Genomic DNA, 24,991 nt, shown 5'->3' with positions numbered 1-24,991 from the left:
AATAAAATACATTTGGTGCTTTTATAGAATTTAAAATGAAATGAACTCTCAATATACCCTGACTATGGCCATTGGTATATGTTTTGAGTTAATTTTAAGTTAAATTTTGATAAAAGGAGAAAATATTTAATGAAAATATGAATTTTGTGTTATTTCGTAAAAGATAAAAATCCTAAGTTTTGTCCATACCCTGACTATGGCCATTGATATGGATCATCAACTTAGAATCAATTACCTCTTACAAAATGGTGTGCGTGCCATTCGTGTTTCACCATTTGTGAGAATTTGAGAAATAAAGGAAAGATGCATGAGAATAAGCAATTTATGATATTAACAATGCTCATTCATTCTATCTAAAGCTGGAAATGTAAATTCTTATTAAGACCTAACTTATTACAAAAATTGAAATGATAAAGTCTTAATCTAAGGGGGGGAATCAACATTTTCCATACATCCCTACAAAACAAGGTTAATATATGACAAGAATATAAAAGAATTCAAGAGGTTATACTGAAGCTAAAGTACCTATGAGGATGCCTGTATACTAATGAGGGTAGACTGCATAAAAATTCATGCACACTTAATGGGTATCGTAGTGAGTGGTGATATGCACAACTATCTAAGTGTGATGTTAAGGGAAAGAGGGTGGTACAGGGCTATTGTGAGGGCTATATAGCAATAAGGTGCTGAAATGAAATTGGAAAACATGCAGGTATTGGTATTGGTGTATGGATATAATGGTGCTGTGAAAAATATAACAACGGTCTGGAAGATGCTGGGATGGTGACTATGAAGATGGATATATTGATGGTAATATACAAGTGGTGATGGGGTAGTGAACACAATGGTTGTGCTTGAGGTGTGGGAAATGGAGGTATATACAGGAATGGTGCACAGTGAGTGTTGGAGTAACAATGGGCTGATCAGATGATGCACAAATGGTGTTGTAGGGTTCAGTTGTTGGTAAATGCAACAAGAAAGTAGGGATAATAAGTGATGTATGATGGCTGCAAAGATGGAATGTTGAAAGGTATGGAGAGAGAGAGTTGAGTGTGGACAGATTGGCAAATATAAAGGGGAGTTTTAGCAGTAAAGGGTACAGGGGAAAACACTGTGAAGTGTGTGTGTAGCAGTAACAAGTGTGATGGTGGAATAGGTAGATGTGCACTACCGCAAATGCAGTGGTGGTGATGAGTATAATTTGCAGGAAATAAAAGCATGTGGCAGGTAAAAGGTATGTACAGTAAGGCGTGGATGTGTGTTGATGACATAGTAACAGTGTCACAAGTGAATGATAAGGAGATGATGAGGCATGACCTGCTGTAATAGCGGATGGGTGATGGTGACGAAAATGGAGGTTGGGCTAGGGGTGAAAGCAATATATCTTGGGTGTATACAGGGGAGGATTTTTTTTTTCTTTTGAATTTTCTTTCTGCAAGACTCCTTCATCCATGAATTTACCTTCAGAATTGTCAGATCAGACTCTCCAGCAAGAACTACGGAACATGATTTTACTATCAGCGATAGATGGTTCATCAGTCTTTTCAGCATCTGTATTGGCATGTCTAGAAATCGATTCAATTTCACCTGATTCGCCCTTGACCTCGATTATGGAAGTCATGTTTTATTTATCGCTTGAAGAGAACTGCCACTTTCCTTTAAGGACTGGTCCTCCTTCCTCACCATTGCCACCAATATCTTGAAGAACTCTTGAGGAAGTATCTGTAACTTCTGCACCTCAATGTCCCAATGTCTATTCTTCGACTTCTGAACTTATTGAAGATTGGTCATGCCATCAATATTGCTATCTTCCTCTGTCTGATGACCATGGCCATGGAATGCATTTGTAGCCATGCTCATGAAGTTGTTAGTAAAATTAGAAGGAAGCGAAACACCGAATGGGACTGAAACGAAGGATGCCGAATAGTGCCTAAAAGGCGAACATGATTTCAGAGACAATACATGAAAAAGATAATGTAATTCAAAACACAGACAACATACACAGAGATTTACTTACAGTGAATCAGCCTCAACACTTGATTTTGCACAATAAAACTTACAGTTTTTTTTTTATGATGTAGAGGGGATGTCATTTCTGGTTCTGAAGGTTCATCCCCATATTCACTGTCATCCTTAATAACCAAAACGAAGTCCTCATACCTGGATATTTTCAGGCCTTTTACACTTAATATCCCACAAACAACCAATTCGATGACGTCGAGCACATGGATGCTCATACGCAGGAGATGCGCTGGCTGATGGGGCAAGTTCTAAGGTGGCTATATCGGGGCCTGTATGCTTCGGTCTCACTATCTCCCTTGTAGCTACCTTACCTTTGCAACAGAATTTCTAATAGCTAACAAATATCTTAATTGATTTGCAGAAGAAGGAAGAAAAGTTTTTATTGCTATAAGGATGTCTCTACCATATCTATCAAAAATGTAGTAGGTAGAAAAGAATTAAGACACATATATTTAATTTTAAGCAACCCGTTGTATATGGACAAAAGGGCCACCCATATTGAAAGTGCCAGACACTGTTTGATCGTCAATATCCAAGAGTGAATCAACTATAACTATACCTGAGCTTACTAAGACAGGTATCCTCTGTATTCCTGATTGTTGCAGGGGGGGTTTGGTCTCCTTCGAACGACGGTAGACGAGGTACCTTGAGAGACAACACTTCAGCTCTTACTGGGGAAGCTTCAGAGAGAGGAAGGAGAAATGGAGGAGAGAGGACCAGAAGGAAGAAGGAAAAAATGGGATCGTGAATGAGAAGAAGGTGGGGAGGTAGAAGCTGGATGCCGATTGGGAGCCATGCACGCTCTTTTTAAAGAGGAAAAGGGGAAGGTTCGGGAGGGTTTGTTGGAGATGGGCGGCCGAAGGTGAATCCGTTGGTGATGGAGGGATTCGGGAGGAGAGCACATGGGGAGGAAGGTTTTGGAGAGGTTTTGTGAAGGCTGAGCCGAGGGAGGAAGAGAGAGAGCTTGGAAGAAGCTTGCGTGCGAAGAAAAATTTATTTCCCAAAAAGAGACTTCTTCAAAAAAGATTTTTCATGGAATGGTTTTCAAAATGAGGTTTTTAGCGAAACAAGCTTCAAACAAAGGTTTTGAACTTCACATTTTCTAATTTTTGGATTTTCTTTTGGCATTTTCCTATTTTTGGTGTTTTCAAGATAAAACTCTGAGATTTATGAGAAAACAAAAGGATTTTTGAAATATTTTGTAAAATTTGAAAATATTTACAAAGGAAGGGTTTTTCGAAAGTTTAAAGTTGTTCTTTGGAAAATCCTTCAGAAAATGGGTTAGAAATGAAAAATTAGGTCTGGTTTCCAACAAATCTGAGAAATGAATGGAAATTTTATAAAAAATTTGACCTGATTATTTAAAAGATGGACCCAGGGGCAAAGAAGGAATTTTTGGATTTTTTTGGAAAATTTGGGGTGTTCACAGATGCCCCTATTTGCTGCTAAGCCGATTATAAGCCGAGCTTAGCGGCAAAGAAGACACGCCAAATTTTCTTTAAAAATACCCCAGTCAAAAGGTCTGAACTGGGTGTGAAAGAATTGGCTTTAAAAGATTTATTTTTCAGGTTTTGTACCTTACTCTGAAAGAGGTTTGGGAAGAGAACGAAATCCTCGAGAATGAAAATAATCTGGACAGCAAAAAATGAGGAAATCGTGATGGGACTCTTGGGATGAATATCCTGAAATGATAAAAGAAGAAATTTTGAAGAAGTCTAAAGGTTGAGACAAAAATAACGATTTTTGAAAAGACACAGGCTTAACACTTAACCTGGATGGGACACTTTTGAAAAATACCTCGTGGGACGAGATTTTTAGGTATAATCTTTATTTGAAATGGATATACAAAGCATGGATTCCTTGATGGGGAAGACCATGATGGGACTGAGAGAAATACCTCACCAGAATAAGGCAATTCTCTCTTAAAGAATATAAACATCGCTAGGTCGCATCAAAATAGATATTGAGCTTTTATCTCATTTTTGGATAACCAGAAAATTTTGCCAATAAGATGAAACTGTAATTGATTCAAATGCTTGAAAACGTGTGCGTATGTGCGAAAGATATTCCTTCTTTTACCTAGAGTATTTCCTCCAAAATGAAGTTAACTCCTTGGATTCTAGAGTTAGATTCAAATTTTAAAGCTGTTGAGTTTCGTCAAGGAAGTTATCCATTTCCTTGATATGAATAGAGAAGAAGTATTCTTAATTTCATAAAAGCAAGCAGTGAAAAGACATTGATTAAAGGATTTCGCATAAGAAAAGATGATTCCTGGCAATTTTGGCAGTTTGATATCCTGAGGCTTTTCCCATAATGATCTTTTGGCACTTTTCTTGGGACATTGAGCTTTCTTGGGTTTCTATATTATCCTTCATTTGGATGTTTCCTGACTTTTCTCTCTTTTTCGGGGAAGGGTACGTCACAAACTCCGTCATCTTGGAGATGCTTCGATCCTTTTTTTCTCAAGGATTATATAGGCTCATTGGTTAAAATGATAGCAGCAATCAAATATCTTTTAGGGTTTTGTCGGAAGGCTCAGTGCAGTCGCTTTCATCTTGACGGTGGTCTGAACGTTCCCTGGAAGGATCCGTCACAAACTCCGTCATCTTGGAGATGTTTCCAATCTTCTTTGGCCTTGGAGGTCTACTCGCTTAATTCGCCTTCATCTTGACGACAATTGAGAGATCCCTTTTGCGGATATTTGATTGAAGCTTGAATGAATGAATGAGGAGATATGGATTGAGTGGATTCTTTTTAACGCTCAGAATATTTTCACTGCCTGATTGCCAGAAAGTCATCTTAAAACATGCGTCATAGCTATGATCAATATTGATTCGCTTCTAGCTTTTCAACATCATTGAATATTTCTTTTGCTAATCATACCAAGGATCTTTCTTGCATCCTCTTGGTTGACCAACAGAGAGAAGATTTGAATTTTCACTCCTTTTCGCTAAAAGCTTCACCCTTTTGAAAAGAATACTAGAGGTTATCTGAGGTGATTCTTTTTGTGCAGTAAAATATTGGAATCAAGACATATTTTAGCAGATTGGCAAAGTTTTCGAGAATTCTTTGTGAAATAATCACTCAATATAGATTTTGATAGGACCTCGGGCTGAACATTTTTTATTTTTGGCAATTTTGATCAGTAAAACTGGGTTTTACGAGACCAACTTAAAGAATGAGGTTAAGTAAAGAATTTTGGTAAAAAATCTTGTAGAAGAATTTGGTAAAGGAATTTTTGGTAAAAAGACTTTGGTAAAGGACCAGTGCTAGACTGGAATTTGAATGATCAAATTTTAAGAAAATTAGAATTTTGAAGGACCAGTATACACATTGGGATTTTGAAGGACTAGCATAAAACCGGCATTTTGAAGGACCAATTTGTGAAAATTGGAATTTTTGGAAGGACCAATGTAAACATTGGAATTTTGAAGGACCAATTCATAGAATTGGAATTTAGAAGGACCAATGAAAACATTGGAATTTGATGAAGGACCAATTGGAATTTGAAGGACCAGCGTGAAACTGGAATTTTGAAGGACCAATTTGTGAAAATTGGAAATTTTGGAAGGACCAATGTAAACATTGGAATTTTGAAGGACCAATTTGTGAACATTGGAAATTTTTGAAGGACCAATGTAAACATTGGGATTTTGGAGGACCAATTGGGATTTTGAAGGACCAATTCATTGAATTGGAATTTCGAAGGACCAATGTAAACATTGGTATTTGAGGAAGGACCAATTTGGAATTCGAAGGACCAGCGTGAAACTGGAATTTTGAAGGACCAATTTGTGAAAATTGGTATTTTGGAAGGACCAATGTAAACATTGGAATTTTGAAGGACCAATACGAGAATTGGATTTGGTGAAGGATTCTGATGAAGGACCAGTGTTAGACTGGATGTGAGAATTGGATTTTATGAAGGACCAGTGTTAGACTGGATTTGGAAGGACCAATGTGAGAATTGGATTTTATGAAGGATTTTGATGAAGGACCAGTGTTAGACTGGATTTGGAAGGACCAATTTGTGAGGATTGGAATTTTGGAAGGACCAATGTAAACATTGGGATTTTGAAGGACCAATTTGTGAAAATTGGAATTTTGAAGGGCTGATTAAAATTTTTGAAGGACCAGTGTAAAACTGGATTTGGAAAGACCAATGCGAGAATTGGATTTTATGAAGGATTTTGATGAAGGACCAGTGTTAGACTGGATTTAGAAGGACCAATGTGAGAATTTGATTTTATGAAGGATTTTGATGAAGGACCAGTGTTAGACTGGATTTGGAAGGACCAATTTGTGAGGATTGGAATTTTGGAAGGACCAATGTAAACATTGGGATTTTGAAGGACCAATTTGTGAAAATTGGAATTTTGAAGGGCTAATTAAAATTTTTGAAGGACCAGTGTAAAACTGGATTTGGAAAAACCAATGCGAGAATTGGATTTTATAAAGGATTTTGATGAAGGACCAGTGTTAGACTGGATTTGGAAGGATCATTATAGAAGGTTGCGCTGCTTCTATGAATGGTTTCAGGATTATCCCTTATCCTGAACGGGAATAAAGAGATTTTAAAGAGAATAAAACTCAATTTGGATATTCAAGGAGATGAAATAAAAGGGGAAACCTGAGTCGGAACCCAGATTTTCAAGATAAAAGATGAAAGAGAAAATTGAGTTTTGAAAACTTAAATTTCTAAAGAAACAATTGTTTTCCAATGCGAGGATTGGATTCAAAAGGAAGTCTGAGTCGAAACTCGGAACTTCGAACGAAAAAAAAATAATAGAAGAAAAACCCGAGTTGAAACTCGGTTTTCTAAAGAAATGATGGATTTCCAATGCGAGGATTGGATTCAAAAGGAAGTCCGAGTCAGAACTCGGAACTTCGAACGAAAAATAATAGAAGAAAAACCCGAGTTGAAACTCGGTTTTCTAAAGAAATAATGAATTTCCAATGCGAGGATTGGATTCAAAAGGAAGTCTTAGTCGGAACTTGGAACTTCGAACGAAAAATAATAGGAGAAAAACCTGAGTTGAAACTCGGTTTTCTAAAGAAATAATGGATTTCCAATGCGAAGATTGGATTCAAAAGGAAGTCTGAGTCGGAACTCGGAACTTCGAACGAAAAATAATAGAAGAAAAACCCGAGTTGAAACTCGGTTTTCTAAAGAAATGATGGATTTCCAATGCGAGGATTGGATTCAAAAGGAAGTCCGAGTCGAAACTCGGAACTTCGAACGAAAAATAAAAAGGAAGACCCGAGTCGGAACCCGAATCTTTAAAAAGGAAAAGATAAAAGATAAAAGAAAACGATTGGTCCAATCAGAACCAAAGGGAAGCCCGAGTCGGAACTCGAAACCTCAAATGAAAGGATAAAAGAAAAACCCGAGTCGGAACCCGAATCTTAAAAGGAAAAGATAAAAAGAAAATTTAAAAATTGATGAAAATGGAAGATGATTCAGGTTTACCCCTTAACCTGAAAGGAAAAAAGAATAAAATTGACAAATTTAACAAGATTTGATAAAAGGTTAATAACGAATGATAAAGAATCAATAAAATTGATAAAGAATAAGGATTAATAAAGAATTGACAAAAAGTGACGAAGTTCTAGATAAAAGAATGGAAAAGTTGAAGATACTTGGAAGATGATGAAAGATTTCAGGGTTATCCCTGATTCTGAAGGAAGAAAGACCTCGTAGAACGAGGTTCAGGTTTATCCCTTAACCTGAGTGGGAAATTGAATGAAATTTATAAAAATGGGAAAGAATTTAAAGGAATTTATTTTGAACAAGAATTTTCACAGGTAGCATTGGTGCTCCTATGAGGGGTTTCAGGATTATCCCTTATCCTGAATGGGAAAAGAAGAAGGAAAAAAAAAGGAATACCTCATGGGAAAGAGGCATCAGGTTTATCCCTTAACTTGAAAGGGTAATTTTTGAAAATAAGAATTTGACGAGAAAAATTAACAAAATCAATGAAGGATCAATAAAATTGACAAAATAAAGATGAATAAAAATTGATAAGACTGATAAAATTGACAAACGAATAATAAAAAGAAAGAGTTGATTGAGAAGAAAAAGAATTTTGTTTGATCCTGCCTGCATGTGGGATCCTTTTAAGAAGTAGAAGAAGAATACGAGGAAATCATTTTTGAAAAAAGGATTAACTGCGAGAGCTGATCTTCGAAGGGGGATCATTCACGAGAGATCATCATGAGGGTTAATTTTTGAAGAAATGATTTAAAAACCAATTTTTAGAAAATATGACCAACGCGAGGGTTGATCTTTGAATGTAATGATTCGAGATCAATTTTTAGAAAATATGATCAACATGAGGGTTGATCTCTGAATGCAATGTTTCGAAACCAATCTTGGAAGATAAGACCAACACAAGGGTTGATCTTTTAATGCAATGGTTCGAAAACTTATTTTTGAAAACATGATCAACTCGAGGGTTGATTTTTCAATGCAACGGTTCGAAAACCTATTTTCGTCAATATGATCAACACGAGGATTGATCTTGACAAATGTTGGACCAAAAAATATTTGAATTTTTTGGTCATCATAATGAAGACTTTCAAAATTTCATGATTTTTGGGGAAAACCCTCATAGGTAATATCATTTCTCTCATGAATGATGTCAGGATTTTGTCCCGCATCGTGGAAAAGAACAGGATTTTAACGGCAAAAGAATATTTTGAAGTGTAAATGTAATTTTTAACAAAAGATGCCCCAATATGGCGAAAGAAGTAAGAATTGAACACAAAGGTATGAAGAAAATTGATATTTCATTTATAAGTAACTACTGAAAACAAGAACTTGACTATTTACAAGCATGTGACCAAAAAGATCACAAAAGACTAGGGTTGACTTGTCCCTACAAGATGACGGGAAAAAGCAAAAGGAAGAAAGCAAGAGAAAACTTTGATATCATCAGTTCTTTGAGTGATCTGGGAAAGGCTTGGTTAGGACGGCAGGCTGCTCTTCTTCTTCGTCCTCTATCAGAAGATTTTTATCAATGCAGTCCTGGATGATGTTCTTTAGGACGAAACAGTGCTCGGTGTCGTGCCCCACTGCTCGGTGAAACTTGCAGAACTTGTCCTTCCATTTTTTCAGGGAGACCGGAGGATCAGCAACTCTCGAGAGTTTGATCATATCTTTGCTCAACATATACTCCAGAACTTGTTCGAGGGACTGTTCCAGAGCAGTGAATTGGCGGTCATAACCCCAACCTTCACGTTTTATCTTTTCCTTCTGCTTGGCCTGAACTGGCTTGTCATTCTGCTTGAAGGGTTCCTTTTGCTGGCTCATCTGCTTGGTCTTGTTATCTTTGCTGTCACTGCCCCCAGAGTTAGCTGAAAAGGTATAATTTACCTTCTTCTTGAGGTCTTGATTGCCCTTGACGAGAGTGATGCCCTTATAATTTCCATTGTCCATTTCCATTTCGAGCCACTCAGCTCGTTCGATAAGCTCTATGAATGATTTTGATGGGTAAGTGGAGATGAGGCTTCTGAGAGGCTGAGAAAAATTGTTCAAGATAACCTAGAGTGTGTGCTCCTCTGAAATGGGGGTTCTCATCTTGTTGCAGGTATCTCTCCACCTCCGAATAAAGTCTACAGCTTTTTCCTTATCTTCTTGTTTCAGGTTATACAGGTGATTGAGGGTCGGAAGTGCCTCAGTGTTGAACATGAATCTTTCCACGAATAGATTAACGACCTTGTCAAAATTTTGCAGCTCAACGGGGTTGATATGCTCTGCGTACCATTTTGCGGCTACGCCTTCTAAGCTGCAGGAAAGCACAAGAAGAGGGCCCGATTGTCTTAACTGAATCTGGCACATTCGGCGAAGAACATTGCGAGATGGGCCTTTGGGTTGCTGGACCCATCGAACTTAATAAATTTCCGGGGGAGATCTTCCAGGCTGCTGTCCCCATCTAAACCAAGGTAGAAGTCCTGTCTGGTATATACCCTCTTTCCCTTATCTCGGATCTGTAGGTCTTTGACCATCTTCGTTAATATTTGAACTGAGTCTTCCGCCGAAACTCCATCTTTAGGCTTGTTGACTGATTCAGGTTCCTCTACCACCTTCTTGACTTGTCGCAGATGTTTTGGGACGAATACAAATTGCTCTTCTTCGGAATCCTCTCCTCCTGACTCTGTGCCTTCAGAGGTGTTGTCTTGCTGAATTTTCTTTTTGTTGATCCTGACATGCTTCTTCACTGGCTTCCTTTTGACCTTGGTTTTAGAGGATGTTTTCTTTGAACCTGCTCCAGCTTGCTCAGACATCATTTTTGCCATCATCTTTTGAAAGATTTTATACATCGCCGGATCGACATCATCCTCATCTGAATCATGTTTTCGGGACAATCTGGAAGAGTTCATCTCTTCTACTTCGCTGTTATCGTGCCGCTGAGCTGCCCTTCTCTCTGCTCTCGTTTGAACCATGATTGGAACTGTTGGTGCTTTCTGGCGAATAAATGAAAGGTTCAGATTAAAGAAATTTTGAAAGGAAAAGAGATAATGAAAGAGAATTTTAAAGAGATTTCTCGATAAAAAGGATTTTATATAAAGAAGATGGAATATACGAGGAAGAGTATTTTTGAAGATGACAAGACCTTGAATATTTTCAAAAATTGCAGGCAGGATCAAAAGAATTTAAATAAATCAGAAGAAGAAGAATACGCTTGGACTTTTGAGAGATAAGGGAAAGAATTTAAAAGAATGTCCAGGGTTTAAGAAATTTATGAGAGAATAAAGAAATAAGAAATATACCATCCTGGATTTTGAGAAAATAAAAATAAAAGAATTTTTATGAAATAAATATCCAGGGTTTTGAAAGATAAGAATTTTCAAGATAATATCTACAAAAAGAATCAATTTATACAAGCAATGATGCACAGAATAGCACTCCCTAGAAGCTGACTCTAAATGAAAATTTTGAGAAGGCTCGTAGGACCTTAATCCTAACTCTAAGGTTTAAATCATCTGATTCCAATCAAGATACGCCGATATACCCAAGCCGAAGCTCGAAGTACGTGGCGTAAGAATATTTCTCTGGTTCTAAGGTAATGGCTTCTCAACATCCTTGAGCACCTACCGATATACCTCGAATTATGGCCCTTAGGTACGTAGTAGGGGGGCGCGAACCCAAATAAGTGGCCCAGTTGTGAGGCTCTCTCCCGAACTATGGTTCAGTGAGACAACCCAGCAATGTGAAGACCGGGACAATATAGGTAGGGATGTTTTCAAAATATGATCAACATGCAATAAAATCAAAAGGCTCTAATGCAAGTCCTAAAGAGATAGATTTAAATAAAGAGAAGCATACATTTGCATACATTGTTTTGCATTCAATCCCTAGAATTGAGGAGAGTTGTATTTAAGACCTAAATCTAATGTGAACATGGATATAATCTCCTCAATATGGTCCTACCAAACCATACTTAGATCCTATATTCAATGATGTCAGCTTAGGACAAAATCTAGGCCCTTAAGGTTTGCAAAAACATGAAGCTGACATTTGAAGAATAAAGACTTAGAGAATATCAAAGCAAAGCAAAAGGAAAAAATTCAACCAGACGGAGACGAGTCCCATCACGGTCGCCAAAACTGTGATCATTGCAAAAATTTTTCTCTCATAATATTCTCTCTCTTCCTTCTCTTTTCCTTTCTAACCTCTATTTTCCTCCTTTTTGAAGGGAGAAAGATAAAAGACAGAAAGAAAGAGGAGAAAAAAAGGAGAGAAAAGGAGAGAAGAGGAATTCTTTTGCGGGGTCTCACTTGACCTTAATTTGAAAAATATTTAGAAATTTAACTCGCCTCCGTTTTGAAAATATTGCGGGAAAATGGAGAGACGGGATTCGCTCGTCGGTACGAGGTTCGACCGTTCCTGGCGCCTTTACCAGGGGTAATCGAACCAAGGATCGAATCTATGCCTTTTGCTTTGCCTAAATATTATCTAAGAATTTATTCTAACTCTAAATGCACAAAGAATCACGTTTGTGCTATGCAAAGATGTATGCTTCTTTTGAAAAAATATTTTGAAAATTTCCAAGTGTTCTGAGATGAATTTGGTAAGGGAGTGAAGAAATGTTTGAATTTAACTTTAGAACTTGAGATAGATCAGAGAAGTTCTAAGTCTTGAAAGTAAATCAGGATTGGAAGAATAAATCTTGATTTTGAAAAAGAATGATTTGAAGTTTTGAAATGAAAAGAAATGAAGAAGAATGAATGCCTGAGATGGAATTGAATTTAGATTTTGAAGTATGAAATTGGAATGGACTGAGAAAATCAAATGGTATTTAAGAATAGAAATGGGTTTAAGAGATTCAGATTAGATCCGAAAATGGAACTGAAATCTAGAATTGGAATTGGATTCCGGATCCTAAACATAATAGGATCCGAGATTTGGAATCCAAGATGGAATTTGGGTTCTGGATCCTGAAATGGAGTGGATCTGAAGTCTGAGATCCAATGTAGAGTTGGATTTTGGATCCTAAGATGGATTTGGATCTGAAGTCTGAGATCCAAGGTGAAATTGGATTCTGGATCCTATAAGGAAATTGTATCTGAAGTCTAAGATCCAAAGTGAAATTGGAGTCTGGATCCTAAAGAGAAATTGGATCTGAAGTCTGAGATCCAATATGAGTGTTGAATCCTGGATCCTAAAATGGATTTTGAGTTAAATTCAGAAGATGAATCAAGAACTTCCAAGTTTAAATTGAACTAAAAAACTAAAATTTAGAATTTGAATATACAAACGAATTTCAAAGTCAAATTAGACCTTGAATTTTTGAAGTTTGAATTTGGAATTTAGAAGATGAATCAAGAGTCTCAAAGTTACAATTGAACTTTGAGTTTGATTAGAGTTTTGAATATAAAATGAATTTGGAATTTCAAAGTCAAATTGAACTTTGAAATCTGATTTGAATTTGAAAATAAAAATGACTTTGAAATATCAAAGTTAAATTGAACTTTGAGATTGAAGATGAAATTGAATTTGAAAATGAAAGGATGAATTGGATTTTATAAAAATTGAAGATAGATTGAGGAAGATATTTACATCACTTGGAGTTTTGAAAAAGGGATTTTTTAAAACATGATGCAGTTCTATCCTAAATGATGAATGAATTTAAAGAATTTTGAAATTGGATTTGAAAAGCTATCCCATTCTTTGGATGAATTAAAATAAGATTGAAGATATAATACACCCTTGACTATGGTCATTGAATGTATTATATAATAATCTATATTTAGATTCAAGTAAAGAATAAAATACATTTGGTGCTTTTATAGAATTTAAAATGAAATGAACTCTCAATATACCCTGACTATGGCCATTGGTATATGTTTTGAGTTAATTTTAAGTTAAATTCTGATAAAAAGAGAAAATATTTAAGGAAAATATGAATTTTGAAAACGGATCTAGTGTGGATCCAGTGTTATTTCGTAAAAGATAAAAATCCTAAGTTTTGTCCATACCCTGACTATGTCCATTGATATGGATCATCAACTTAGAATCAATTACCTCTTACGAAATGGTGTGCGTGCCATTCGTGTTTCACCATTTGTGAGAATTTGAGAAATAAAGGAAAGATGCATGAGAATAAGCAATTTATGATATTAACAATGCTCATTCATTCTATCTAAAGCTGGAAATGTAAATTCTCATTAAGACCTAACTTATTACAAAAATTGAAATGATAAAGTCTTAATCTAAGAGGGGGAATCAACATTTTCCATACATCCCTGCAAAACATGGTTAATATATGACAAGAATATAAAAGAATTCAAGAGGTTATACTGAAGCTAAAGTACCTATGAGGATGCCTGTATACTAATGAGGGTAGACTGCATAAAAATTCATGCACACTTAATGGGTATCGTAGTGAGTGGTGATATGCACAACTATCTAAGTGTGATGTTAAGGGAAAGAGGGTGGTACATAGCTATTGTGAGGGCTATATAGCAATAAGGTGCTGAAATGAAATTGGAAAACATGCAGGTATTGGTATTGGTGTAAGGGTATAATGGTGCTGTGAAAAATATAACAGCGGTCTGGAAGATGCTGGGATGGTGACTATGAAGATGGATGTATTGATGGTAATATACAAGTGGTGATGGGGTAGTGAACACAATGGTTGTGCTTGAGGTGTGGGAAATGGAGGTATGTACAGGAATGGTGCACAGTGAGTGTTGGAGTAACAATGGGCTGATCAGATGATGCACAAATGGTGTTGTAGGGTTCAGTTGTTGGTAAATGCAACAGGAAAGTAGGGATAATAAGTGATGTATGATGGCTGCAAAGATGGAATGTTGGAAGGTATGGAGAGAGAGAGTTGAGTGTGGACAGATTGGCAAACATAAAGGGGAGTTTTAGCAGTAAAGGGTACAGGGGAAAACACTGTGAAGTGTGTGTGTAGCAGTAACAAGTGTGATGGTGGAATAGGTAGATGTGCACTACCGCAAATGCAGTGGTGGTGATGAGTATAATTTGCAGGAAATAAAAGCATGTGGCAGGTAAAAGGTATGTACAGTAAGGCGTGGATGTGTGTTGATGACATAGTAACAGTGTAACAAGTGAATGATAAGGAGATGATGAGGCATGACCTGCTGTAATAGCGGATGGGTGATGGTGACGAAAATGGAGGTTGGGCTAGGGGTGAAAGCAATATATCTTGGGTGTATACAGGGGAGGATTTTTTTTTTCTTTTGAATTTTCTTTCTGCAAGACTCCTTCATCCATGAATTAACCTTCAGAATTGTCAGATCAGACTCTCCAGCAAGAACTACGGAACATGATTTTACTATCAGCGATAGATGGTTCATCAGTCTTTTCAGCATCTGTATTGGCATGTCTAGAAATCGATTCAATTTCACCTGATTCGCCCTTGACCTCGATTATGGAAGTCATGTTTTATTTATCGCTTGAAGAGAACTGCCACTTTCCTTTAAGGACTGGTCCTCCTTCCTCACCATTGCCACCAATATCTTGAAGAACTCTTGAGGAAGTATCTGCAACTTCTGCACCTCAATGTCCCAATGTCTATTCTTCGACTTCTGAACTTATTGAAGATTGGTCATGCCATCAATATTGCTATCTTCCTCTGTCTGATGACCATGGCCATGGAATGCATTTGTAGCCATGCTCATGAAGTTGTTAGTAAAATTAGAAGGAAGCGAAACAGCGAATGGGACTGAAACGAAGGATGCCGAATAGTGCCTAAAAGGCGAACATGATTTCAGAGACAATACATGAAAAAGATAATGTAATTCAAAACACAGACAACATACACAGAGATTTACTTACAGTGAATCAGCCTCAACACTTGATTTTGCACAATAAAACTTACAGTTTTTTTTTTTATGATGTAGAGGGGATGTCATTTCTGGTTCTGAAGGTTCATCCCCATATTCACTGTCATCCTTAATAACCAAAACGAAGTCCTCATACCTGGATATTTTCAGGCCTTTTACACTTAATATCCCACAAACAACCAATTCGATGACGTCGAGCACATGGATGCTCATACGCAGGAGATGCGCTGGCTGATGGGGAAAGTTCTAAGGTGGCTATATCGGGGCCTGTATGCTTCGGTCTCACTATCTCCCTTGTAGCTACCTTACCTTTGCAACAGAATTTCTAATAGCTAACAAATATCTTAATTGATTTGCAGAAGAACGAAGAAAAGTTTTTATTGCTATAAGGATGTCTCTACCATATCTATCAAAAATGTAGTAGGTAGAAAAGAATTAAGACACAGATATTTAATTTTAAGCAACCCGTTGTATATGGACAAAAGGGCCACCCATATTGAAAGTGCCAGACACTGTTTGATCGTCAATATCCAAGAGTGAATCAACTATAACTATACCTGAGCTTACTAAGACAGGTATCCTCTGTATTCCTGATTGTTGCAGGGGGGGTTTGGTCTCCTTCGAACGACGGTAGACGAGGTACCTTGAGAGACAACACTTCAGCTCTTACTGGGGAAGCTTCAGAGAGAGGAAGGAGAAATGGAGGAGAGAGGACCAGAAGGAAGAAGGAAAAAATGGGATCGTGAATGAGAAGAAGGTGGGGAGGTAGAAGCTGGATGCCGATTGGGAACCATGCGCGCTCTTTTTAAAGAGGAAAAGGGGAAGGTTCGGGAGGGTTTGTTGGAGATGGGCGGCCGAAGGTGAATCCGTTGGTGATGGAGGGATTCGAGAGGAGAGCACATGGGGAGGAAGGTTTTGTGAAGGCTGAGCCGAGGGAGGAAGAGAGAGAGCTTGGAAGAAGCTTGCGTGCGAAGAAAAATTTATTTCCCAAAAAGAGACTTCTTCAAAAAAGATTTTTCATGGAATGGTTTTCAAAATGAGGTTTTTAGCGAAACAAGCTTCAAACAAAGGTTTTGAACTTCACATTTTCTAATTTTTGGATTTTCTTTTGGCATTTTCCTATTTTTGGTGTTTTCAAGATAAAACTCTGAGATTTATGAGAAAACAAAAGGATTTTTTAAATATTTTGTAAAATTTGAAAATATTTACAAAGGAAGGGTTTTTCGAGAGTTTAAAGTTGTTCTTTGGAAAATCCTTCAGAAAATGGGTTAGAAATGAAAAATTAGGTCTGGTTTCCAACAAATCTGAGAAATGAATGGAAATTTTATCAAAAATTTGACCTGATTATTTAAAAGATGGACCCAGGGGCAAAGAAGGAATTTTTGGATTTTTTGGGAAAATTTGGGGTGTTCACAACAGCCCGAGTAATGTTAGAGACGTATCCATCTAGAAATCTCAACTGTCTCATCCATTGACATACCTGCTTGATTTGATCAGGTAGAAGCATGTATCTTGCCTTTGGTTTCAGTACTTTGCCATTATACTCTTTAAGTTCCAATTCTAGTCTTTTATATATTACTTTTAAATCCATACGGGCCTTCGGATTATCCTTCATTTTCCCTTTAACATTCATTACTGTATTGAACACATTATCAAACACATTTTTCTCCACATGCATCACATCCAAATTATGTCATATCAATAAGGTCAGCCAATATGGTAGTTCCCAAAATATAGATTTCTTTGTCCAATTGTGATCCTTCCCAAATCCAAGGAAGGACGTCGGACTACGGGCATCTGTTAATACATTTGGAAAGTATCACAATCTTCTTAAAACCTCTATGCCAAACAATCTTGTCGGTGGACCTTCCATTTCAGTTGTGCTTGCTCGAAACACATTCTTTTATCTTCAGAACGAATGGTTGCTGGATAGAAATCGATGATGACAATCAAACCAGCACCGCTTCCTTCCATGCATCAATCTAAATGATTTTGTGTCCTCCATGCAGTAGGACATGCCAACCTCCCACGTGTGCTCCAACTAGATAACATACCATATGCAGGAAAGTCATTGATTGTCCATAGAATAGTGGCCTTCATATTGAAATTTTATTTTTTGTGGGCATTATACGTGATAACACCGTCATCCCACAGTACTTTTAGTTCATCAATCAATGACCTTAAATATACATCAAGATTTTGGCCAGGTGAGGTCGGACCAGGGATCAATAGAGACAAGAAAAGATTCTGACGCTATATACACAAACTTGGTGGAAGGTTGTATGGAGTTATAAATACTGGCCAACATGAGTATGGAGTTGATCTACCCTCAAATGGATTAAATCCATCTGTACATAGACCGAGTCTAATATTACTCACTTCCATTGCGAAGTTCTGATGAGTACAATCAAAGTGCTTCCAAGCTCTCGCGTCAACAGGATGCATAATCTTGTCTTCATCATGTCAAACTTTATTTGCATGCCATCTCATATGTTTAGCTGTCCTTGAAGACATATACAATCTTTGCAGTCTAGGGGTGATAGGAAAGTAGTGGAGCGACTTGTATGAAACTTCTTTTGATCTTGTGCTACCATTGCATCTTGTCTTTGGCTTGAACCAAGGATGCCCACATGACGAGCATGATATGCTGTTTTTCAGATCCTTGAAATACAACATGCAGTGATTTGGACAAGCATCTATCTTTTGATATCCCATACCTAGAGTGTTGACCATAACCTTTGCACGATAGAAATTTTGTGACAATTTCTCATCTTTGGGCAACATACTCTTCACTATCATGCACAAACGGTCAAAACATAATTGACTCAAATTATACTCGGACTTCAAATTCAGTAGTTGAAGAACTGCAGACAAGATAGTGTGACTCTCGCAACCATTCCAAAGTGGCTCATCAGCATCTCTAAGTAAATAATAAAATCTACAAGCTGCACTGTTTGGTGTTTCTTCCTCTACCACAGTTGTTACATCACTATGACCCATAGCAGAACCCAGTTCTGTTCTTGCGGCATCAAATATCAAATCTATATATGGATTATCATACACCATATCCACCCATGCACCAAAATTGTTCTTAAATTCTTCACCATGAAAGGTCCAATTCTGATAATCACTCACAAAACCCTTCCTGTATAAGTGATGTCTAACACCATGAGGTTCTACAAATCGATTGTTCTTACAAATCTTGCAGGGACACCTAATCTGACCTGTGTGACCTACTATACTGACACTTGCCGTTGCAAATTCAATAAAACTTTCAACACCATCCATATATTCATGCGATACCTCATTGTCAACTATCCTACGGTACATCCATTCATGGTTTGCAGTCATCTTATTGTATGATGTTACGAATAGTATCCTAACCAATTAAAAGAGAATCATCAAAATGCTATGATGAAGAAAATAACAAATTTATCATGCAATATATGATGCATGCTATATATTTGATATATATCACACTCACACACACACACATATATATATAATATAAATATATATAATGTCATACAATCACAAGAACTATGATGCATGCATTGATAACTTAATATTTTCATGTGCAAACTATTCATAACACGATACATTCATTTGAAGATGCTTTCATTATACAATTTCACATAGAAGTCATAATCAAATTGAAAGTAACTATATACAAGCATAGATACAATCACATCAAACATTGTAATACATCCAAATCATTCATATCAAAAAAAAGTCAAACATGTACTTGCAACAAACACACTCTAATATCCCGCTAACTACTACTATGCCTAGCATGGAATCCGTACTTGAAAAATAAGAATACTTCTATTCACATACATTAAAATCATGCTCAACATGATCTCCAAACTCCATCAAAACAGTTCTAGATATCAACAACTAAGTGAGTGTGTGAACAAAAAAGTGTTGCATCCAAAAAATTAAATAACATGTGATATGCTTGCATCACTTACTCACCACGGGTATTTACTCATTTTGAATTATTTTTACCAGAAATCCTTTACAAGCACAATGCTCAGAGCTCCTTATAGTTACTGAAGAACAGTAAAACTTAGTTGAATGCTATAAATAAAGTAGAAAATCAAAACAAATTAAAACAAAAGAGGCAGAGGGTAGAGCCTCCACTGCCTGTCAAAAACACACAGAGGCAGGGGGCTTCGCTCCTTGCCTATCGAAAAACCTGAGTGGCAGGGGCCTCGACCCCTGCCTGATGGGAGGAGGCAAAGATCCCCGCCTGCCGAAAAACAAAGAGGTAGGGGGCCTGTTTGAAACACACAGAGGTAGGGGGGCTTTGCCCCTTGCCTATTAAAAAACATGAGCGGCAGGGGGGCTTTGCCCCTTGCCTGTCGAAAAACTCGAGCGACAGGGGCCTCAGCCCTTGCCTGACGGGAGGAGGCAAAGGTCTTCGCCTGCCGAAAAACAAAGAGGCAAGGGGCAGAGCCCCCACTTCCTGTCAGAAACACACAGAGGCAGGGGGCTTTTCCCCTTGCCTGTCGAAAAACACGAGCGGTAGGGGGGCTTCACCCCTTGCCTGTCAAAAATCCAGAACAGCAGGGCCGAAGCCCCCGCCAGACAGGAAGAGGCAGTGCGTCGCCCTGCCCGCTGGAAAGACCCAAGCAACAGGGGCCGAGGCCCCTGCTTGACGGGAGGAGGCAAAGAGCCCCGCTTGCCGGAAATCCCGAACGACAGGGCAAAGGCCCTTGCCGGACTGGAGGAGAGAAGAGGAAGAAGAAAAATAGAGAGGGGGGGGGGGATCTCCACCTGAGGGGTCACCAGACAGGGGCCAACGGGAGGAGGTGGTGGCGGTTGGAAAATATAGTGGAGAGAGAGAGAGAGAGCAGACATGCAGTGGGTTGGGGGGCAACTGGAGGCCAACCAGGAGCCGACGGGAGGAGGGCCGGGCGGCGACGGGAGGATGGCCGGGGGGCGACAGGAGGCGGGTCAGACGGCGACGGGAGCAGGGCCGAGCGGCGACGGGAGGATGACCGAGGAGGCGACGGGAGGTGGGTCGGGCGACGACGGGAGGAGGGCCGAGCGATGATGGGAGGATGGTCGGGGGGCGACGGGAGGCGGGTCGGGCGACGACGGGAGGAGGGACAAGCAGCGATGGGAGGTGGGCCGACGGGAGGAGGAAACAAAAAAAGAGAAAGAAAGGGAAAAAAATTAGGGATTTATGGGAAAATTAGCGCCGACCTATTTTTGTCGCTAAGCCGTCGCTATTGGGCGGGTACGTAGTGACGAAATAGTTATGTTGTTATCCATCGCTACAGTGCAAAGGATATGGCGACAAAATAAATTCCATAGCTAATCCGTCGCTAATTAATGACAGATTATCGATAAAATACTTTTCATCACTAAAATCATATATAATCGATATTTTAGCGACGAATATCTTTCTCTAGCTAATCCATCAACAATTTGCGACGGATTTTTTCTGTCGCAAATGTCCGTCGCTAATTAGGGTTTTTCTTGTAGTGTCATCACGCTTCCACTGTGCACTTTGATTAAATAATTTAACTTTAAAATAAAATTCGTATGAGTTTTCAGGCCCTACAGTGAAGACTATTGTGTGATGTATCTAACTCTTTATTTTTAGGTTCTTAATTCTTACTATATAATTCAATTACTTTTTTTTTTAATGCAACCAACGAAAGCATATAATTCAAATGAAAAATACTTACAGTGATATGCTGGATTGCTGAGTGGTTGTGAACTGATGATTTTTTTTCCCAAGCTCTGATATCAACAGTAACAGACTGACAAATTTTAAACCAAAAATACCAGAATTGTTTTTATATATATAGGGTTGAATCTATTCTTTTCTTTTCTATGTTTTTTCTTTCTAAAATGTAATAATGCAACACTCTCCTCAATAGACTCGTTCTAACTGTACCAAGTACTAGACGATCCACTTGAGCACAAGCGTGAGCGTGTCTTAGCCTTCTAGTACCAGATCCAGTATGGAACCACCATCAACAAATCTGATTGAACCATTACATAACAGAAATCATTAAACCAAATTTTTCATGAGTAGCCTCACCTTAATCAAATCAAGCTTTAGAGAGTCAGCCTGCGCATGCACCGACGTTTAGTAGCTCTGTAGAGCAAGGTTCGAAGTTAAATCATCCAACTAATAAAATCCTTATGTTATTATTAGGTGAGTGAACACAGCAGAAAGATATTGATCTTTGAAATCAATTTTATAAACTGGTTTCTTGGTTAAATCTTTGGACACATTACATTAAGAGAACTACTATAATTGCATATCCGAATAGACATTGACTATGCACAAAGTAATTGAAATTTAGAATTTAACTAATAATAAAATATCCAATTAAATAGTACTTTAGCAATTAAAAAATAATTCAAATTTAAATAAAAGAAGCCCTTAGAATCATCGTGTGCACAACCCCCTCCAGCTTCCTGCACTCGCTCTGGCCATCACATGTCTCTTGAAAAATATTTTATTTTGAAAGAATGAGACTTTGAAAGGTCCCAGTAAAACTCACACAACTAATGCAATGTACAACACATAAAGCTTGCATGATATAAGTATCTCAAAATTTGCATAAACTATCAATAAGACTGATATAAAGTTTCAAAAAGCTATTCAGGGCAAACCAAACTTTGGAGAGTTTTGTCGATTTATACGTAGACAAGATTGTCAGGTTACACGGGGTACCCATTTCGATCATCTCAGATCATGATCCGAGATTCATGTCAAAGTTTGGGGGGCAACTTTAGAAAACTTTGAGAACAAAGCTTAAGTTTAGTACAACGTTTCATCCACAGATCGATGGACATTCTGAGCATATGATCCAGACACTGGAGGACATGCTACGATCTTGTGCGCTAGAGTGGAAAGGTGAGTGAAGTAAGCACCTAAAGTTAGCCGAGTTTGCCTACAATAACAGTTACCATTCGAGTATCGGCATGGCTTCGTATGAGGCAATGTACGGGTGACCCTGTAGGTCCCCTGTTTGTTGGAGCGAGGTTGGTGATCGAGTTGTCGAATCACCTATAGTTCTGCAGCACTATACCAATCAGGTGCAACTAATTCGTAAGAGACTTCTGACTGCGTAGAGCTTTCAGAAGAGCTATACCGATCCGAACAGACGAGAGGTTTCATTTGAAGTTGGCAACCATGTATTTGTCAGACTATCATCGATGAAGAGCGTATTTTGGTTCGGCAAGAAAGAGAAATTGAGTCCAAGCTATGTAGGACCTTTCCTCATCCTCAAGAGGATAGGTGGAGCCGCTTATAGGTTGGCACTTTCCCTTCAGTTCTCAAACATCCACGAAGGCTTTCACATGTCAATGTTGAGAAAGTATGTGCCAGACCCTGCACATGTCATTCAGTATGATGAGATCGAGGTTCACAGGGATCTCACGTTTGACGAACGTCCGATAGAGATAGTGGATCGACGAGAGCAAGTGCTACGATACAAGACGATCTCGCTTGTGAAAGTACGATGACAACACCATGGGCTCGAGGAGTGTACTTGGGAGCCCGAGGCAGATATGAGAGCTAGATATCCACATTTGTTCGGTAAGTAACCCTAACCAAATTTTGATGATGATTTTTTTTAGGGGGGGTTGATGTAACATTAGTGATTTTTTAAGGCTTTTTCTTACATTTTTGAATTTTCATATTTTGTGATAGATTTTAAATTATAAAATCTTTTAGCTAGACATACACTAAATAGATTCATAGGGTTAGTTGAAAAACTAAAAAAAATAAATAAATGAATGAAATACCATGTCTCGAATTTTTGAAAAATTAAGATATATTTTGAGAAGGTTTGGATTTTTAACCCTAATTAAATTAATTAAAATGGTTAATTAAGATGCTTAAAATGTGGGTAATATATTAAAAAAATTTAATATGACAAGAATTTAATTAAATTATGTGCCTTAGTATTTAATGTGAATTCCAATTGAATTTAGAAAACATTTTTAAATTAATTTAGAACAAATTTGCCTTGAATTTCATGAAACAAATTTCAAAAAAATTAACTAGAATCCATAAATTGGTAGGAGTCCATAGGTGGGCCCTACCATCCTATGTGGCATCCTATTTAAAGTTTTAAAATGTTAAAAACCAAAAACAATCATGAAATTTAGGTTAAAATCAAAGTTTCCAAAAAACAAAGAAAAGCTTGAAAAGTCAATACTTTCTAAAATTTTAATAAAAGAGCCCCATAAGGGAGGGCATTGATTTTGGAAGAACCTAAAAGGTCCAGCAAGGGATGGACATCCCTTTAGGGATTAAGAAAATAAAGACAAAAAAAAGTAAATTAATAAAAAAAAGAAGAAGGTTGAATTAGTCAACTTGCTTGCCAAGCAAGCAAGTTGCTAACTCATGAAAGAAAAAGAAAATTGGCACTTATAGAAAGGTCTACCAACTCTTTCTCACATAATAATAATATGATATACATATATTATATTAGGTAGAATATGAAAAGAATATATTATATTATGGCATATACAAAAAAAAAAGGAGAGAAAGAATTAGGAAAAAAAGAACAGGAAAGTAAAATGGCATTGAAATTTTAAAATTTATTTTTGATCTAGATCAAGGGATAGAAATTAATCCAGCCCTTTACCAAACCCTAGAAAATAATTCTATAAAGGTAGAGGAGGAGCTCACGCCCCCCATTTTGGATCCTCTTTGATTTTTTTTAAGAGCCTTCCCTTCTCTCCCAAATCCCCTTCTTTTTTCCCTTTTTCCCTCTTTTCTCAACACCAATCCATTGGTGTTTTCCCTTGGTTTAGCAAGAGGAAGTCATCCATGTGACAAAGGGTATCTTAAGGAGGGTGTTCATGTGGTCCTAGTGTGCGTGGATGGGTCAAAAAGTGCAAAAATACCCACTGGTGTGCGTAGGAATGGATTTTTGACAAAAAAGGTTGGTGATCTATATCCTCTTATGAAATAGAATTTGTGGTACTAATTCCATGGGTTTTTCACATCCATAGACTCTAAACAAATCCTCACACACGTGGGTTTGTCTTAGGGCTATCAAACCATGGAAAAAGAAGGGTTTTCTAAAGGAAAACCCTCTTTGAAAACACAATTTACTCAAAAACTGGTTTCTTAGAAAAGAAATCTGTAAATTTTAGAATTTTGTAAAATATGCTATGATTTTTATGCAAGTATCAATTTGGATTGGTAGTATATGATGTTGTAGGGGTTATGTAAAAATTTTATGAATTTTCATGGTCAGAATCTTGAGATATCTTAATTTTAGTCAAATTGGGTTTTTAAGAAAAGATTTTGGTAAATTAGAGAATATTATGAATTTTGTGTATGAACCCATGTGATTTTATTTTTGTAGTTGGTAGAATATATGCATAGGAGTATTTTATGATTTTTGTAGTTTTTTTGAATTTTATTTGCATATAAATTTCATGATTTACTTCATTAATTGAGTAGTTTCCAAATTTATTTCGGAATAATTAATGCAGGTGAGAGACTGGTAGATTTTTTTGGCTAACCGACTGAGGAAAAATCTGACTTGTCTCAATAAGAATAGATCAGACTTAGATGTGTAGTTCCACTACTGTTTTGATTAAAAATTATGTCAAATATCTTTGGGTGTATGGATTTGGGTGACCCAGTTTGGGCCCACCCGAA

General features: G+C 37.5%; 1 protein-coding gene across 1 annotated transcript; it reads left to right on the top strand.

Moving 5' to 3' along the window:
• Positions 1-22,524: 22,524 nt before the first annotated feature.
• Positions 22,525-22,833, top strand: LOC149822136 (uncharacterized). The gene has a single exon (XM_089980222.1). The coding sequence runs from the start codon at positions 22,525-22,527 to the stop codon at positions 22,831-22,833; it is 309 nt and encodes a 102-aa protein (XP_089836348.1).
• The last annotated feature ends 2,158 nt before the right edge of the window (positions 22,834-24,991 follow it).

The sequence above is a fragment of the Nuphar pumila genome, chromosome 11 (genome assembly GCF_984573655.1).
Source record: "Nuphar pumila chromosome 11, dmNupPumi1.hap1.1, whole genome shotgun sequence".
Taxonomy (NCBI): Eukaryota; Viridiplantae; Streptophyta; class Magnoliopsida; order Nymphaeales; family Nymphaeaceae; genus Nuphar; species Nuphar pumila.
The sequence above is the reverse complement of the archived record's forward strand: the minus strand, read 5'-3'. Positions and strand labels throughout refer to the sequence as shown.

Bases quoted from the DNA above. Each gene is read 5' to 3' on its own strand.
- LOC149822136 (XM_089980222.1), top strand. From the start codon at position 22,525: ATGAAGAGCGTATTTTGGTTCGGCAAGAAAGAGAAATTGAGTCCAAGC.